This window comes from Eucyclogobius newberryi, unplaced genomic scaffold (assembly GCF_026437365.1).
Source record: "Eucyclogobius newberryi isolate DKJ021-1_F unplaced genomic scaffold, fEucNew1.0.hap1 SCAF_445, whole genome shotgun sequence".
Taxonomy (NCBI): domain Eukaryota; kingdom Metazoa; phylum Chordata; class Actinopteri; order Gobiiformes; family Gobiidae; genus Eucyclogobius; species Eucyclogobius newberryi.
Genome location: NW_027316107.1, coordinates 35,591 through 53,702, shown reverse-complemented (window position 1 = coordinate 53,702; position 18,112 = coordinate 35,591). Strand labels below are relative to the sequence as shown.

The 18,112-nt window shown below is 40.9% G+C and overlaps 4 protein-coding genes across 5 annotated transcripts; 3 read left to right on the top strand and 1 right to left on the bottom strand.

Moving 5' to 3' along the window:
- Window positions 1-1,478: 1,478 nt before the first annotated feature.
- LOC140379993 (quinone oxidoreductase-like protein 1) lies at window positions 1,479-4,446 on the top strand (the record flags this gene model as incomplete). Its single annotated transcript, XM_072464333.1, has 12 exons — window positions 1,479-1,597; window positions 1,677-1,749; window positions 1,809-1,853; window positions 1,932-2,000; window positions 2,224-2,357; window positions 2,431-2,542; window positions 2,654-2,674; window positions 2,787-2,885; window positions 3,015-3,115; window positions 3,195-3,300; window positions 3,376-3,421; window positions 4,226-4,446. Coding segments are annotated over 12 exons (1,034 nt in total), but the record flags the coding sequence as incomplete, so codon positions are not given.
- LOC140379995 (SET domain-containing protein 4-like) lies at window positions 4,194-14,202 on the bottom strand. 2 transcript variants are annotated; one of them, XM_072464339.1, is made up of 13 exons: window positions 14,055-14,202; window positions 9,640-9,722; window positions 9,450-9,545; window positions 9,217-9,254; window positions 8,846-8,934; window positions 8,526-8,762; window positions 6,219-6,278; window positions 5,988-6,117; window positions 5,743-5,917; window positions 5,593-5,671; window positions 5,445-5,525; window positions 4,972-5,095; window positions 4,194-4,890 (listed from the first exon to the last, which is right to left on the bottom strand). In XM_072464339.1, the coding sequence occupies exons 2-13, from the start codon at window positions 9,710-9,712 to the stop codon at window positions 4,774-4,776; spliced, it is 1,299 nt and encodes a 432-aa protein (XP_072320440.1). In that variant the 5' UTR covers window positions 9,713-9,722; window positions 14,055-14,202; the 3' UTR covers window positions 4,194-4,773. The 2 variants fall into 2 exon arrangements, with proteins under 2 accessions (XP_072320440.1, XP_072320441.1); XM_072464340.1 differs by lacking the exons at window positions 9,217-9,254; window positions 14,055-14,202 and having other exon boundaries at window positions 9,640-9,724.
- LOC140379997 (carbonyl reductase [NADPH] 1-like) lies at window positions 12,226-13,520 on the top strand. Its single transcript, XM_072464341.1, has 6 exons — window positions 12,226-12,353; window positions 12,439-12,608; window positions 12,727-12,834; window positions 12,922-13,130; window positions 13,200-13,253; window positions 13,338-13,520. Exons 1-6 carry the CDS (start codon window positions 12,244-12,246, stop codon window positions 13,509-13,511), a joined length of 825 nt encoding a protein of 274 aa, XP_072320442.1. The 5' UTR covers window positions 12,226-12,243; the 3' UTR covers window positions 13,512-13,520.
- Window positions 14,203-14,256: 54 nt separating the features above from the next.
- Window positions 14,257-17,960, top strand: LOC140379998 (carbonyl reductase [NADPH] 1-like). The gene is made up of 7 exons (XM_072464342.1): window positions 14,257-14,412; window positions 15,817-15,931; window positions 16,017-16,186; window positions 17,088-17,192; window positions 17,285-17,493; window positions 17,563-17,616; window positions 17,701-17,960. Exons 2-7 carry the CDS (start codon window positions 15,822-15,824, stop codon window positions 17,872-17,874), a joined length of 822 nt encoding a protein of 273 aa, XP_072320443.1. The 5' UTR covers window positions 14,257-14,412; window positions 15,817-15,821; the 3' UTR covers window positions 17,875-17,960.
- The last annotated feature ends 152 nt before the right edge of the window (window positions 17,961-18,112 follow it).

The window sequence follows — 18,112 nt, the reverse complement described above, 5'->3', positions numbered from 1 at the left end:
TCCATGTTTAGTCCTGACTCTGGCACCAGCAGGAGGGCCGGTCCATGTTTAGTCCTGACTCTGGCACCAGCAGGAGGCCGGTCCATGTTTAGTCCTGACTCTGGCACCAGCAGGAGGCCGGTCCATGTTTAGTCCTGACTCTGGCACCAGCAGGAGGCCGGTCCATGTTTAGTCCTGACTCTGGCACCAGCAGGAGGCCGGTCCATGTTTAGTCCTGACTCTGGCACCAGCAGGAGGCCGGTCTATGTTTAGTCCTGACTCTGGGCACCAGCAGGAGGCCGGTCCATGTTTAGTCCTGACTCTGGCACCAGCAGGAGGCCGGTTCATGTTTAGTCCTGACTCTGGCACCAGCAGGAGGCCGGTCCATGTTTAGTCCTGACTCTGGCACCAGCAGGAGGCCGGTCCATGTTTAGTCCTGACTCTGGGCACCAGCAGGAGGCCGGTCCATGTTTAGTCCTGACTCTGGCACCAGCAGGAGGCCGGTCCATGTTTAGTCCTGACTCTGGGCACCAGCAGGAGGCCGGTCCATGTTTAGTCCTGACTCTGGCACCAGCAGGAGGCCGGTCCATGTTTAGTCCTGACTCTGGCACCAGCAGGAGGCCGGTCCCTGAGGTCCTCAGAGTCCGAGATGGTTCATATGGCACTAACATATCCAAGATGTACTTTGGTGCTAGGCCATGGAGAGACTTGTACACAAGCAGAGCTGCTTTAAAGTCTATTCTCTGAGCCACAGGAGCCAGTGCAGAGACCTGAGAACAGGACTAATGTGATGGTACTTCCTGGTTCTAGTCAGGACTCGAGCAGCAGCGTTCTGGATGTACTGCAGCTGTTTTACAGCTCGTTTGGAGAGGCCAGTGAGCAGGCCGTTACAGTCTAATCTACTGGAGACAAACGCATGGAAGTGTCTCCAAATCTGGTTTTGACACTATTTTTTTATTTTGGCAATATTTTTTAGATGGTAAAAAGCTGATGATGATTTGATGTGGCTGTTAAAGTTCAAGTCTTAGTCCATTATTACCCCTAGATTTTCTCACTTGATACAAACATGATTTAACAAGAGATACCTCAATTGTAGAAAAATTGAGGTAAAAAAAAAATGTAGAGTACATTGTTGACGGTGGGATGATGGGACTCAGAGATTGACTTGAAAAATGTTAGCTAAAACAAAAATCCCTAACTCTAAGATTTTCATTCATAATGTACTGAAAGCCAGTACATCCAAAAATCCTTGACTTATTTAATTGCGAGACAAAAAAATACAATTAATCATGAATCATGTTTTCTATGTAAATCTCACTTATTATACAATTCATGTGGCATAAATGGGAAACCAATTGACATTCTCCATATAAGTTGGATGAGGGACAGAGACCTGAATGGCTATGCAGGACAACAAAAGAGGGACATGTGATGTTTTGTAGAGTGTATGTTCATGTCATTTCACAGATATTTACAAAACTTCAAAGGGCCCATTTGAGATTATTTAATCATCCACTGTCGTGTCTATTGTGTCTTCCAGAGTCTTCCAGAGTTCTTGGGCAGTCATCAGGTCCGTGTTGAAGTCAAGGCATGTGGACTTAGCAGCGTGGACCTCCAGGTAGCCGCAGTAGCACCCTCTTTTCCACCCATAAACATCTTACAAAGATAAAAGTGTTTCATCGTCTATTGTGCTGTAGCTGTTCAGGGAAATGAAGATAGAGCGAGAGCTCATGTCTGTTGGTCGAGAGATCGTTGGAGTCATTAAACAAGGTAACATTTCTAAAATAATTTCACATTTCATTACACATGTGTAACTGGTCTCTTTGCAGTGGGGTCCAAAGTGTCTCTATTCCAGCCAGAGGAGGAGGTTGTAGGTGGAGTACATTTCATTTTATTTTTTGTCTTTCAAAAGAGTGAAAATTTCTACAGCTAATTTCTTTTATCCCTTTCAGGAATTCTTCCACTAGATTGTCCTTTCTCTGGCCTCTGTGGAGTTGTGGACATTGATGAACATTATTTAGGTGATTCTAGCATTTTTATTGTCTTGTCAAAGCTAAAACAATAAGTCAAATCTTGGGACTGAGGACAAACTTTTTCATTGGTGAAATGCTACAATTGTTATCACAATCAAATAATATTTTTAAGATTATAAATCATGAAATAAATATATACATACACACTTACTCACATGTGGACCGTTATTGTTCGTGTTTGACCGTGTTACATTTGTTTTGTGTCCTCTAGTCCACAAGCCAGTGCAGCTGAGTTGTGTGACCGTAGCTGCGGCCCTGCGCGATGCTGTGGCTGCATACACTGCCCTGCACACTCTGGCTCACATGGCAGACCGACACAGCGTGTTGGTGGTGGATGGAGCCAGTGTAGGGAACTCCTTATTTACGATTTGATTGTGGTGTCAATGAATGGTTTTGACAAGACCCGTCTCCCCCACAGTCGTTTGGTCTCATGTGCATTCAGCTGGCTTGGTACCACGGACTGAAGGTCTTAACCACTTCACATTCCCCACAAGACCACACCTTCCTGGAGCAGCTTCGACCAACTGTAGGTCCGTTCATTATGGTTCTTAAGATAATATTTTGTATACCCTCAGCAATTGATAAAGATGACAAACTACTGAGATTTTCCTTTAAACTTTTGATCTATGACTTGTTTGCAGGGGTTCAGGATCCTCTTGTAGGTGAGGTTTTGATTTTGATAAGCCTTCCCTTCTAATTCAATTCACATAATAGTTTTTCTTTGACAAAAAGAATGTAATGTATGATTGTAATAACTTAAGTGATGATTTATAGCCAGAGTGATTCCAGTCTACAAGGGCCCATCGAATCTCGTGCATGCAGTGCTGGAGGAAACTGGTGGTCTCGGTGTGGACATAGTCATCGATTCTGGAGGCAAGTTATAATCAACTCCAAGTGTAATATCCATTTGAAGTTTGCAGATGAATGAACCAGAACTCATTACACATATTAGTCATTTTTAGTATGTTGCAAAAATGCATACATGTTTAAATCCATGAGCAGTGCATAAAGAGGAAGAAACAGATCTTGGCCCCCACAAACATGACCTCATTGATGTGCTTGCTGTTGGAGGCCACTGGGTCACTTCTCATCCACACTTGCAAGTATGAGACTAAACAGCTAAGTATTTGTTTTTGTACACTTGTGTTTGTCTTTAATAAGGGTCTAATTTCTTTGCCGTAGTTGGATCCTCCAGACAGCAGTTACCTTCATCTGAAGTCGGCCTCTTTGTCATTTCTAAACCCAGAAATCTGGACCGCTTCGTCCGCTCAACATGGAAGATATCTCCGTATCCTAAACTTAGACAGTAGTTTATTATTTAACGTTGTCATTGCTTGAGTGATTCCGATAAGTTTGATATCAGATATTCTCAAGGACATCGTAGATAAAATGTCTACAGGTGTACTGAGGTATGTCTTGATGCACTGCATTACCATCTCCTCTACTTTCAAATGTACTAGTATTTCATAACCAGCAGACCACATCTGTTTCCAAGTGCTCAGTAAATGGTGGTCACACTCGATGTTTTAGAATGGTTCAGCCAAAATCTGTGCAAAACAGGTCAAAATCTAGAGAAGTGTTTTGTAATTAGAGGAAATGAATCTTTAAAATCACAGCTTTGTACCATTTTTATTAATGAAAAAGACTAAGAATATTTCAAAAAGGTGTCAACTGGACCAGGGTTTTCAGATGGGACGTTTTGGGACCTTTTTGAACCGAAAAACGTTTCTCGGTGGAAATCATCAGTTGACAACTTTTTGAAACCTTTTGTTATGATGGACCATATGCGGATATCTGTGGGATTAAACATTATGTACAGTATGATTCAGACAATGCTTGAGGATAGTGTACAATCTTTAGTTTGTTACCACACTTCCAGTCCAAACAGACTGCAAAAATATGATGATGAATTGTCCAAGGCACAAAATTCAGATTTACTATGTGTGTGGCATAGCCTTTATTACAATGAATGGTCAACTTTCTCTATGCAGGAGTAGACGCTTGGAATTGAACCAATCCTTTCCCAACACATTAGTTTAACACAAAGTTAGAATACTCCCGATTGGAGCTGTAAATGGCCAAATGTTTTTTTATTTATAACTTTATTTAACCAGGAGGGCTCATTGAGTCACAATGTCTTTTGCAAGAGACCTGGCCACTAGCATCCAAACTGTTAGCTTCTGTTGTTTGTAAACATTAACATTTCTGTCCAGACCGCAGCCTGAAGAGACATTCCCTCTGTACGAAGCCACTGTTGCCATGGAGACCATCCAGCGTCACCAGAAGAGAAAGGCTGTGGTTAAACTCACAGCCGAGGACTAATTTTATACTAATTTCCCGGTATATGTGCTAAAATGTGGCATTAGAGATGTAAATAAAAGGTGTGATGATCTTCTGCTGTTTCAGATTTATTTCTTTGTTGACATTTTTGTAGACACTATTTATTTTATTTATGCATTTATTGATGCATCTCTACGTCTCAGTATTAAAGCAACCTCCTTCTATAAGTCCATCTGAGAGAGAAGCTGGTTCACAAATCGCTTTCCTAGTGGTCACATTCAAAATAGGCTATATAATGCTTCCTTGTATTAAAAGTATGGTCAGATAACCATTTCTTGAAACATTTTGTGGACCACCATGGCTTAGTTTCAAGTTAAGATACTTATTACACTTAAAGAGTTAAAGATGAAGTGTTCAACAATTAAAAAAAATATATAACATTTTCTCATTGTGACCACTGTTCTAAAAAGTCATTAATCATTTAATTTAGCATTTCAAGACACTTTCCCAAAATGCTCCTCTCCTCTTGCCGTAAAGCCATGACAACCTCCAGTTGTTCAGTTAGAGCCGTGTCACACTGCTGCAGCTGCTGAGAGATCTGACCAGGCACATTAAGATGACCATTAACCTAGTATCATCGTTTAACATAAGCCTTGCTCTGTGAAGCATTAGTTCTCACCATTTCCAGGGCCGTGTCGGTGTCCTGCAGCGTGTGGACGCATAGAGTTCGAATGGTTTGAGTGCACCACCTCTCCTCCTCCTCACCGAGTCTCTGCCCGAGCAGCACAGCCTTCCACAGGCCACTGACAGAATATTTCAACAAAACCAAGTTAAGAGCATAGACATTCAGAATGTATTTTCAGAACAAAACTATGCTGTAATGTATATTTTTTACATCAGTGTTTGATAAATCCTTAAGCAAATGGCTTGATATGGCACATTTTATTGCTGAATCCATTTTAAACTAAATCAATCTTACTATTAAGAGTATTAGGTTAATTGAATTGATGAACTGAATTATCGATTCAGATTAATTAAAATAATAAATATGCAGATGAGGGCTATGCTGTGTAGCTGTTGTGTTGCAAAGGTTACAGACGTGTTACATGTAATATTACAACGTAATGTATTGTGTGAGGACTGTGTTCTTACAACTGTGTTTGCGGTAGAGACAAAACTCGGACTGCAGTCATGAGCCTCCATCCTGGACCTTCACTGGAGACTGTCAAGTTACTGCGAGCAGACAAGCATGGACACAATGACTGAATGATCTAAAACCTTGGCATATTTAAAGACTTACCAAAGAAGCTCATTTTGACTGAGGAATTTCATCTTTTGTTTCAAACCACGGTCTTCTTGTAAAATCTTACAGAAAATATCTGAGTTGAAAAAGGCAGAACAGTAAAAAGAGGAACAATCAACTAAACCAACCACAAATGTTCTGCTTTACCTGTGTCCACATACACCACGCTGTGGGGGTTGTTAGTTGATACAAAACCATACTCCAGCAGGAGGCGCTGGTTATCATGACTGCCATAGTTGATGAACGCTTGTTCATAGCAAACAATGCCAGACACACTATAAATTTCATAACACCTTGTGTAATTGTTGAAATTAGCTGAAACCTAAAAATGCATTTAAGAATTAAAGCAATATTTTTGTCTGTTTCCTTCTCCCGGTTTATGGATCAGGTACCTGAACATCAGGGCGATGGTTGAGCAGGTCAAGAAAGGGAGCTAATGCGCACACATCCTGTCCGGAGAGGAACTGGCTGGGTGAATGAGCCATGAACACAGAGCGAGTGTTGACAGTACACCAGGCCCACCTGGGGGATGTGAGGGTGGTGGAGGATGAGGTTAAGAAGTGAGAGAGGAAAAAGGTTTAATGTATCATTGCCTAATAAAGTCTGCTAAAATTAAGACAAACCTCAGAGCTTCATATGTAAACACCTCCTCGATTGACTCAACCACAAGAGGCTGCAGCCACCTGCAGAAAAGAAATATGATTATTTGGAATCAGTGGCAAATATTTATTTAGTATAACTTGAGGTATTATGTCTTTCAAGTACTTGTCACACTATGAAGAGCACTTTTCATTTTGGAGTGCTCACAACTCCACCATCTGAATTTAGCTGAGACATTTTGACCTGCACCATGAGCCAAAGTAGTTAGAAAGGCTTCTATGACATTGGATGGGATAAGGGACATTGTTTATATTGGTTATTTGGCAGGGCAAATGTATATTTGTCTCCACTTGGGGCTTCTACTATAACACATTAAACTCTATAAATATACAGACATACACATAAAAAAATGAATTAATTCAACCTCACTAAGTCACTCACATTATTTACAAGTGGGTACAATTTTAATTTGTTTTAAGCCCACACTTAAGTCTAGAGGTGAACAGTTTGAGCGCAAAAATGCTCTTAATTGCTGTGGGCAGTGAGTTCCACACTGCTGCACTGTAGGATTTCACAGTGGGGTAACTCTGCTGCCGTTAGGTCTCTGGATAAATGTACTGACCTGTTCAGGGGCAAAATCATTTATACATTTAAATATTAATTTGAGAAAACATAAATTACAGAAGCTTTCAAAACTATAATGTTCAAAATTAAAATGCTTAAGAATGTGACAATGATAAAACAGAATTTGTTTTCTGTCCATAATTTTGATTGAGGTAACCTAACGTGCTTTGTGGCTGAGGGAGCAGCAATATGAAATATGAGAAAAGATAATAGCATGCATGTACAGCAGGGATATCGTGTCTGGTTAGTTTGAAATCATATAGAGTTCATTGTATTGTTTTGGATATTTTTTCATTATGTTTATCGAATTTTTTTGTTTGGGGTCAAGAGCCCATTTGCAAATTGATTTGAAAAATGTTCTAATGTTAATTTTTTTAATAAAGCCGAATAACCTCAGCCAAGCATGCAGACGAAACATAAAGTTGGCACCCGCACAGATCAAAGGCGAGTCATTTATAGAGACTAAACAGTCCCAATGTGAGACCCTGAGGTACGCCCACACCGGGGTATAGAAATGAGGATTTGTCCTGGGCCGCTTTCACACACTGTTCCCTACACTGAAGAAATTAGGCAAACCAAGTCAACATTTTGGATAAAAGCAGGAAGTGACGGACCGTTTTAAAGGCTTTTTCAAGACCATCCGTCCAAAGATTTATTATTATAATTTTTTTATGTTTTCAATGACGTAGCCATTTCAGTTGAATACTTTGATCCAAAACCAAATTGCTGTGAGCAGGAGCTGGTTGGCCTCCAAGTGATCAGTCTCAATAAATAGATAGTTTGGTTAAAATGTATATAGGCCGACAGTAGCACCTCTTGGCAACCGGATTTAAATATTGGCAAAATCACTGCTTTTTCCAACTTCTTAAGGGCAAATTGGCATGATGGTTCAAAGGTTTAGCGAGTATACTACTATACTAAAACTGTTCACATTATAGATATCATTTGATTTTGAATTCGACAATTTTTGAATAATCTGTATGACTTCTGTCTCACTCGTACTCTTGCCATTTATGATCCTCCTCTTATTCCTTTAAGGTTGGTTATTTTATTAGTTAGAGCATTTAAATATTTCCAAAGGGAATTACTGTTGCCCGAGTTTAATATAATATGAAACTTGTGCTTTTCTCAATTTCTTAAACTTTTGAAGACTAAATGATCAGTGTTAAGTTTTGAATGAAGGATTTTTCTTCAAAGACAAATCTCTCTCTTCTTATTTCACTAATTATCCATGACAGAGTACCATCTTTTTGTACTTCTTTTGTTTACTAAATGTGTCCAATGTGTCAATTGAATTACAGAATTCATCCACATCCTCCATGGCAATAATCTGCTCTGTATTAGTTTTAGGAATTACTAACTTTATTTCCTTATTATTGTTATATATTTACTGAAGTATTCTGGTCTGTTTTCTAACAGTCAAAGTCATGTTGTCTGATTAGTCTGTTATTAAATTATACATTTTAGTAATACATTGTCAATAAGAGTCTTAATCTGTCCAGTAATCCTAGCGTGTCATAATAATTTGTAGATAATTAAATGTTGTCATTATTGTTTTTAGTTTGAGTTGACAACCTTTGACTAAATTACTTAATTCCTCAAAAAGGCACATTATGGAAAAGTGGATTATAGAGAACAGCAACATTAAAATGCATTGATGGTGACATCCAAATGAAAGGAGAACATTTATCTTATCTTAAGCCTACCGGAAAAAGTGTTGATTTGAAGAATGTAGTTCTTGTATGGATGTTCTCTGCTCTAAAGCCTGACTATGAACAAGCTTTGGTAAAAGTGCCATGACATCATCTGCAAAGTAGACAGGGCAGGTGTATGTTGTGGGCAGCACATCAATATATGGATACCATTCAGAGAAAGGTGATCTGTGGCGCTCCAACACCAGGAACACACACAGAACCAGGAGTGGGGAGGGACGAGGCATCCAACTGTGAAGAGGAAGACTTTAAAGAAATGTACATGTACAAAATATACAAATATACAACATCCTACCTGACGCGTGATCCATTACCTTTTTATCAAAGGCCCCAAATAGCTGTTGAGAACGGTGGCAGTTGTCAGGAGACATGTTTGTGGCAAAGAAATAAGCAGCTGGCCAGACTGCAATGTAGAAAGCAAAAGTACACTAGCCATAAATACAATGATCAAAATCTGTTTCCAGATTGATTCTAAACCCAATTATTATTTTTGGAGAAAATGTGTGTGGATTTATTTTTAAATGTTTGCTGAAGAATTAGGATAGTTATGTGTAAAACATTTTGCATACTATTTAATACATTTAGTTGTTAGCAGCTTGAAATATTGACCATTCAAATTAAGTAATTTCAATTGTAATAAGTTTACCAGCCTTACACACAATATTATTTAAATGTTATGAAGTACCTTTATTGTTTTGAGAGTCTGCAGACCTCTGCCAGTATCTGTGAAGGACAAACACAGATGTGATACACTGCCTTCTAACAGTACATTCAGGCACGCCCCCAAAGACAGGTGCACTTTTTGTATGTGATCCCAGATAAAAGGTAAGCATGATAAAAAATGTCATTGCACCAGTGGGCATTCAGAAAATAAAATATTAATCAGACAAAATATGCAGGCTTACAGAAGAGTGGTACCTGAAAAGAGCGCTGGTTGCAGAATGGTTGATGCAAAACCCCTTTGGTTAAGGAATCTAACGAGTCGCACATATGAGGGCTGGTGACACAAGGAAACTACAAGAACAAATGTCAGCGTGTGCCCTCTGTCAGTGCAAGTACATACTGCAGTATAGAGGTGGTGGAGCACAGCAGTACTTCCAGTGCATACCTGACTGCACCCTCGTGCCACGTTTTCGCCTCCTTTTCCGGGCCACTCGTCCAGGTCGCCTCTTTTTCTTCATTGCTAAAACACTGATGAAATATAAGAAAAGTCAGATGTCTCACTTGGTATTAGACTGTGCAGCTTTTTGATCCAGTCAGTGTCAACTAAAATATGTTATATTATTTTATATGCAAGCACAAACATAAGTAATCATTATGTGTTTATCTGTAATCATTATTTGTTATAGATCTTATGTCACCATCTGCTGGAAAAATTAATATTTCATCATATTTGAAGAACAAAGAGAATAATGCTTGAACAGAAATGCTCAGTGTTCAGTTTTAACTACACATATTAATTTAGCCTCACTGCTTTAGCCATCCATATTAAAAGACATTTTAAGTATATCAAACTATTTGGCATAAGGATGGTTAGAAGCGATAGTTTAGATTAGGTCTAAATTAGAATAGAATATAACTATTACTATTACTTTCATTTGGATTTAGTCTATAAAAGCCAAATATCTCCCTATCCACAGATGGAAATAAGCTCGACTGATGTGATAGTTGAACTGAATCAGGATGACTCAGCAATTATTATACAACTCACTCAGAGATACTTTTGAACACAAAAAATCCCTAACGATATCATATGTATTACTAGTGAAACTATATAGTGATTTTATGAAAATGTCTACATTTTAGACATAACATATCAACAACATCACAAATCAGACAGCTGGATGACTCAGCAATTACTATACAACTCATTCACAGATACTTTTGAATAGTCATTGCTGTGCCTTGTGGCCCTTCTGCAGATCGTGACTCACTGGTCAGGACTTCTGTTGTTGGTTCAGGTTGCTCAACATTTGGAATATACGGTACATAAGTCTACCAGGGGCTTAACCTCCATGTAAGGTGAGAGTGCTAGCCTTTACCTGTACAAACATGCAGGTAAGTCTGCTCTATTCACTTGGACGGAGGACGGAAGTGAACTGAGGAAGGGAGCTGGGAGGAGCCAAGCTTTAAAACAAGGAGCACCAGTGGCATTGAAAAACAGCCAGTTGGTTCCATTGCTTGTTCACTTCACCTTTTCTACATTACCGATCCACTCAAGCTGAACTGTATCTAAGGTAAATATGCATGCTTCAACCTATTTTGTTCTTAGCTGTAAATATATGTGTACAGTATTAGATTATGCATCTTCTGATCTGGTTTTACTGGACTTTGCACTTGCACTTGACATGTTGTTTTATGTTCATATAGCAAAATATAAATGTTATGGTTTATTGCATCGCTAACTTTATTTATCAAAATTTTAATTATATGTACTTTTATGTGTGCTTCATTTCTGTATCAGTTTAGTAACCATTTAGTCTGTGCACACCTATTAGATATGGAGTGTTGTCTAGTGTTAGTATAGTCCCAGTGTAACTTGAAAACTTCCACACCTACTCCAGTTGTACAGAATCTTGTATAGAATCTTTACTAACCCATTAGTAAGACTCAGCATGACTCGACACACTCCATAATATATGTAGCCGTCATTTACACCCCCGTCCACTATGTGGCAGTATAGTTAAGTGTGGATGGAACACTCCCACTATAAGAGCTAATTCGATGCACCTGGTGCCACATAGTCCATCAACTGTCTTTGGACCGTGTGTTAATGGAATGAAGGCAAATAAAGACTATTGTCATTCATATTAGTTATGTTGGACTTCTTTAAGCACGTCTGAGAAACCATACACACTTTGTGGAACCTTGAGCCACAACAATGTTTACACACACAATTGGTTTCTCTTGATAATTCATCAAACTCTTTCACAACACAGTCACCTACTGTACTTTATTCCCATCTCTACACTAGTAGTATTGCTTTGAATTATATTATTTATATGATTTATGGTGTGTCAATATTGCGATTACGCTACTGCCTACATTGCAATGTAATTTACTCCAAATACAATAGTCTTCAGTGATAAAGGATTTAACATTAGGCTAAGCAAAATAATGTCTGTTTGGCATAACCCGACCGACCCGCTATGAAACTAGCCGACTGAAAAAAAAATATCAGCATTTTATTGAAAAAACGTCAAAATCTTTTATTTTTCAATTATTTCACGACTCACCGACCGGACCTTCCTAAACCGCCATGTTGAATATTTTTATCATGCTATTAAACCTGTCTATCATCCCAAAGGACTGATAACGCACAGCGCAACACATGCGCGTCTTCATTCTCGGTCCTCCACGTGCGTCAGTAACAAAACAGAACTCGCATAGACGTCGTCATATGGCTTTTAACAAGTTGGTTTGCCTCTGTCGGCGCCACTGAAGTGTCCATTGGACATGTGTTTCTCTGTCAGGGTGTGAAATTTGACTTACGCAAATGCATTCTGGGATTGAAACACGCCCAGCAGCGTCATCACGTCGTCACTCCGACTCAAAAAATGACAACATTTTTATCTTTTTTTTTTGCCTTCAAAGTAAAAAAAATAAGAATTTACCTACCGTCCGAGCCACTTAAAAAATGTTGACTCGGGTTACAGCAAACAGACAATTTATTTGGGGCAGCCTTACTTAATAGTGTTTTTGTACAGCCATCATGACTAAGGTTGCAGTGGTGACTGGCAGTAACAAGGGCATAGGTCTGGCCATTGTTCGTGCCTTGTGCAAACAGTTTGAGGGCGAGGTCTACCTCACAGCCAGAGACACGTAAGTCAGTGCACATGCATTCATGAATTTTGACCCAGAACATATCTTTTGATTGTAATACACACTAATAAAGCTGTTGCTCCAGGGCCAGAGGTGAAGAAGCAGTGAAGACTTTGAACTCTGAAGGCCTCAAACCCAAGTTTCAGCAGCTGGACATCAACGATCTGAACAGCATCATCAAGGCGGCAGCCTTCTTCAGAGACACATACGGAGGTGTGGACATTCTGGTCAACAATGCTGGCATTGCATTCAAAGGTAAAGACTGGAGAAGCTCGGTTTTGATTGTTCTGTCTGTTTTGGAGCTCAGAGCTCTACACTGATACCTTGATAAACAAGCACGTTCAGTATTACAATAAACATTTTTAATTTCTAGCGGCAGATACCGCTCCTTTTGCTGTCCAGGCCGAGGTAACACTTCAGACCAACTTCTTCGATACCAGAGACATGCTAACACACTTCATGCCGCTCATGAAAGCAGGAGGTAGATTTCCTCAAATAAAAAAAACTCTTCCTTTTCAGAGTGTCAATACTGGACAGCAATGAAAGGTTTTCTGTGCATGTTTTGCAGGTCGGGTGGTGAACGTCTCAAGCTTTGTGGGCAGTCAAACGTTGAACAAGTGCAGTAAAGAACTCCAGGCCCGATTCCGCAGCGAGGACATCACAGAGGAGGAGCTGGTGGGGCTGATGAAGAGATTTGTGGAGAAAGCTAAAACTGGCCAACATAAAGAGGATGGCTGGCCTGAGACTGCTTATGGAGTGTCCAAGACCGGACTGACGGTACAGGCCTACAGTCATGCTCTTTAAACTGTAGAAACAGTTGTTTATAAACCCTGTATATGTCTTTAGACACTGTCCATGATTTTGGCACGTCGACTTTCCAAGGAGAGGCCACTTGACAAAGTAAGGGGACATGTGTGAATTACTTTTAACATCAAATGCTGATGACCACTTTAACGACACATTTTGTTTGAATGACATCCTTAGATCTTGCTGAATGCCTGCTGTCCAGGCTGGGTGCGCACAGACATGGCAGGTGACAAAGCTCCAAAGTCCCCAGAGGAAGGTGCCATCACCCCCGTCTACCTGGCACTGCTTCCCCCTGGAGCAACAGAGCCTCATGGGCGCTTTGTGTCTGACAAGGAGGTCCAGGCTTGGTGAAGTCATTTCGATCAGCCCTGCAGGCCTGTTACTACAATGTCCACTGTGTTACTTTCCACAGAGCAGATTTATGGATTTGTTTACGGATAAAATCATACAATGAATAACAATATCCATATCATTATTAACTAGACTGATAATTGCAGTAATGTATGTAACTATTTGGATGTTCTCAATAAACAAAACATATCTATATAATCAAAACATGTTATTTTTTTTTTCATACAAATAGAAATAAAGTTGGATACATACACTCAACTGAAACGCTGTTAGCATTTCCATGACCTGGTACTCACTTTCTCTCTTTGTGAAAAAGTAAAGCCATTTAAGTTCCATAGCTTTAATTTAGTTTACACTAACATCATTTTGCTTTGATAACAGCCGAGAATTGGGCTAATGGATTGTAGGGGCAAATATTAAGGTAACATGAACAAACACTGCCCATGCTTCAGTTCTCCAGACAAAATTGCAATTTTATTGACAGGAATTTACTTATTTTCATCAAAGAACACCTGACCTGTATAAACAACAAAGTGCTCTTACCTTGTAACGCTCAGGCGCAGCCTGTCCACGAAACAGCGTCAACAACTGCTACAGCACGCAACACATTCTTAACGCGATTCCTGTCCAAGCCTTTTCCTGAAGAATAACACATTTCTGGCAGTAATGTTGAATGTTATGGCGGTAACACCATGGATCTATCGGATAACACGCGCACTCCGCCCACATGACCTCCCGCCACGTGTCTGTTTGTTATTCCGGTTCTGCGCACAAAAGCTGCGCATGGTTTCCTCCAGGTTTGGTTTCTCCCACGGATAGAAAGTAGTTCTCTACATTTCTATTGGGACTGATCACTTTTCCTGCTGCTACATTCCATTCAGGCTGACCTTGATCTTAAAAGGTATAATGTTTACTTGATGAATGTAGTACGCTTTTGTCTGCAAGGATTTTAATTGCCCTGCCTCAACCTCATTACTATCCGTGCATTAATAACGATATATTCGTACACAGCTTGGACGGCCTCTTTTTGTTCCAAAGGAAGAGGTCACACCACACAAAATATTATATAATAAGGCTTGTCTAGATGTCTTGTGTAAGGATTAAACGACGAGGAACCGTGCGTTACACTGTTTTAAAGCAACGACGCGAGTTTGGTATTCTGTTCCGCTGAGTGCGTTAAAACTGTAACGCATGGTTCCTCGTTGTTTAGTCTGCTTAAACCATCCCACAAACTGCAATAGCCTATGACTGAATACAAAAAACTGTTTGTGTCCGTGGGAGTTATTTTACAGCCGAGTGTGAAGCAGCTGGGATGAGAATCAGCACCTTCAAATCCGAGGCCATGGTTCCCCAAGTGGAGGAGTTCAAGTATCTCGGGGTCTTGTTCACGAATGAGGGAAGGATGGAGCGTGAGATCGACAGGTGGTTCGCTGCATTGGACTGTTGTGGTGAAGAAGGAGCTGAGTCAAAAGGCAAAGCAATCGATTTACCGGTCAAACTACGTTCCTACCCTCACCTATGGTCATGAGCTTTGTGTAATGAACGAAAGGACAAGATCACAGATACAAGCGGTCAAAATGAGTTTCCTCCGCCGGGTGACTGGGCGCTCCCTTAGAGATAGGGTGAGGAGCTCAGTCACACAGGAGAAACTCGGAGTAGAGCCGCTGCTCCTCCACGTCGAGAGGAGCCAGCTGAGGTGGCTCGGGCATCTGTTCCGGATGCCTCCTGGGCGCCTCCCTCGGGAGGTGTTTCGGGCATGTCCCACCGGGAAGAGGCCCCGGGGAAGACCCAGGACACGCTGGAGAGACTATGTCTCTTGGCTGGCCTGGGAACGCCTCAGGATCCCCCTGGAGGAGCTGGAGGAAGTGTCTGGAGAGAGGGAAGTTGGAGAATCCCTGCTTCGACTGCTGCCCCCGCGACCCGGCCCCGGCTAAGCGGAAGAAGATGGATGGATAGAATATTAGATAAATGAGATAGATGTGTCCGTGGGATCAGTTATCTCAGTTTTAGATGACGCTTGTCCCTCCTAGCTGAGCTATTTTTCAACCGTTTCTATGATGGTAAGACCGTAATGATACAATACAATAAAAAACAGCACGAGTCTGGGTCCCCAGCAGTGCTGCACTACTGGAATGGTAAATGAAATGTGATCAACTGTTACTGGAACTACCAGTGCAGTTATTCAAAAATAAGGCACTCCATTTGGCATTTGCATTCTCACTGACCATGGTATAATTTATGTTATGAAATACAAGTTAATTGATGCTGATTTGCACTACTTAACATAATAGTGTTTTTTGTACAGCCATCATGACTAAGGTTGCAGTGGTGACTGGCAGTAACAAGGGCATAGGTCTGGCCATTGTTCGTGCCTTGTGCAAACAGTTTGAGGGCGAGGTCTACCTCACAGCCAGAGACACGTAAGTCAGTGCACATGCATTCATGAATTTTGACCCAGAACATATCTTTTGATTGTAATACACACTAATAAAGCTGTTGCTCCAGGGCCAGAGGTGAAGAAGCAGTGAAGACTTTGAACTCTGAAGGCCTCAAGCCCAAGTTTCAGCAGCTGGACATCAACGATCTGAACAGCATCATCAAGGCGGCAGCCTTCTTCAGAGACACATACGGAGGTGTGGACATTCTGGTCAACAATGCTGGCATTGCATTCAAAGGTAAAGACTGGAGTAGATGTTTTTGGCAAGTTTGTTTGCAGAGCACAATGTATAACTTGCAAGAAGATTGTGTTAGTCAATACAAACAAGTAGAAAAAAGCTTGGATTTAACAGTTAAACATTGTCTGAGTAGAGGTCCTTACTCACATCTTCTTCCTTCTTTATTTTGTATTTTGATATAAGGCAAAACAAAACAGCAAAAATTGCTAGTATATTTATATACCAAGTTTGGTATATATCCACCAAATGTCCCATTTGTTCCAATGACCGGCAATCCTGTCTATTTTCAAATTCCTTGCTAAAGTCAGTCTTTCCATCTTATAAATGTCCAATGTTGTTACAGTCCAATCCCTGACAGTCGGCTCCGTCCCTGTCATCCATTTTCCTTGTTATTTTCTTTTTCTACAACTAAAAGTTCCCTATTTTATAACCCTGGTTTAACTATCTCACATCTTCCATATTTTACCTGCATAAAACTGAAATACAGATTCCCCATGTTTAGTCCTGACTCTGGCACCAGCAGGAGGCCGGTCCCTGTTTAGTCCTGACTCTGGCACCAGCAGGAGGCCGGTCCCTGTTTAGTCCTGACTCTGGCACCAGCAGGAGGCCGGTCCCTGTTTAGTCCTGACTCTGGCACCAGCAGGAGGCCGGTCCCTGAGGTCCTCAGAGTCTGAGATGGTTCATATGGCACTAACATGTCCAAGATGTACTTTGGTGCTAGGCCATGGAGAGACTTGTATACAAGCAGAGCTGCTTTAAAGTCTATTCTCTGAGCCACAGGAGCCAGTCCAGAGACCTGAGAACAGGACTAATGCAGAGCTCAGCACTACCTAACTGATAAACCAGAAAAGTGTTACAAAAAGTGTGTTGTAGGTAATTTTATGATTGTGTCCATTTCTAGTGGCAGATACTCCTTTTGCTGTCCAGGCCGAGGTAACACTTCAGACCAACTTCTTCGATACCAGAGACATGCTAACACACTTCATGCCACTCATGAAAGCAGGAGGTAGATTTCCTCAAATAAAAAAAAAAAAACTCTTCCTTTTCAGAGTGTCAATACTGGACAGCAATGAAAGGTTTTCTGTGCATGTTTTGCAGGTCGAGTGGTGAACGTCTCAAGCTTTGTGGGCAGTCAAACGTTGAACAAGTGCAGTAAAGAACTCCAGGCCCGATTCCGCAGCGAGGACATCACAGAGGAGGAGCTGGTGGGGCTGATGAAGAGATTTGTGGAGAAAGCTAAAACTGGCCAACATAAAGAGGATGGCTGGCCTGAGACTGCTTATGGAGTGTCCAAGACCGGACTGACGGTACAGGCCTACAGTCATGCTCTTTAAACTGTAGAAACAGTTGTTTATAAACCCTGTATATGTCTTTAGACACTGTCCATGATTTTGGCACGTCGACTTTCCAAGGAGAGGCCACTTGACAAAGTAAGGGGACATGTGTGAATTACTTTTAACATCAAATGCTGATGACCACTTTAACGACACATTTTGTTTGAATGACATCCTTAGATCTTGCTGAATGCCTGCTGTCCAGGCTGGGTGCGCACAGACATGGCAGGTGACAAAGCTCCAAAGTCCCCAGAGGAAGGTGCCATCACCCCCGTCTACCTGGCACTGCTTCCCCCTGGAGCAACAGAGCCTCATGGGCGCTTTGTGTCTGACAAGGAGGTCCAGGCTTGGTGAAGTCATTCCAGTGAGAAGATTTGGGATGGGAGGGAACGTTCTTACTTATGTGCCTCTTGACATTTTTATTAAAAAAAGTCATACTATTTATATACTACAACATAAACATGTCTATTTAGTAGTATGTATGTATATATGCATGTATATACGTGTATATGTGTGTGTGTGTGTGTGTGTGTGTATATATATACACGTATATGCATGCATACATGCCAGGCTCCATGCACTTGGAGCCTAC

What these genes read in the sequence shown, in the direction of transcription:
- LOC140379997 (XM_072464341.1), top strand. Translation starts at nt 12,244, where the DNA reads ATGACTAAGGTTGCAGTGGTGACTGGCAGTAACAAGGGCATAGGTCTG. An exon ending in TACCTCACAGCCAGAGACAC is followed by an intron (nt 12,354 to 12,438) that starts GTAAGTCAGTGC and finishes CTGTTGCTCCAG; the next exon opens with GGCCAGAGGTGAAGAAGCAG. An exon ending in GCCGCTCATGAAAGCAGGAG is followed by an intron (nt 12,835 to 12,921) that starts GTAGATTTCCTC and finishes CATGTTTTGCAG; the next exon opens with GTCGGGTGGTGAACGTCTCA.
- LOC140379998 (XM_072464342.1), top strand. Translation starts at nt 15,822, where the DNA reads ATGACTAAGGTTGCAGTGGTGACTGGCAGTAACAAGGGCATAGGTCTG. An exon ending in TACCTCACAGCCAGAGACAC is followed by an intron (nt 15,932 to 16,016) that starts GTAAGTCAGTGC and finishes CTGTTGCTCCAG; the next exon opens with GGCCAGAGGTGAAGAAGCAG. An exon ending in AGGAGAGGCCACTTGACAAA is followed by an intron (nt 17,617 to 17,700) that starts GTAAGGGGACAT and finishes TGACATCCTTAG; the next exon opens with ATCTTGCTGAATGCCTGCTG.
- LOC140379995 (XM_072464339.1), bottom strand. Translation starts at nt 9,712, where the DNA reads ATGAAGAAAAAGAGGCGACCTGGACGAGTGGCCCGGAAAAGGAGGCGA. An exon ending in GCAACCAGCGCTCTTTTCAG is followed by an intron (nt 9,255 to 9,449) that starts GTACCACTCTTC and finishes TGTCCTTCACAG; the next exon opens with ATACTGGCAGAGGTCTGCAG. An exon ending in AGTCAAAATGAGCTTCTTTG is followed by an intron (nt 5,526 to 5,592) that starts GTAAGTCTTTAA and finishes GTCTGCTCGCAG; the next exon opens with TAACTTGACAGTCTCCAGTG.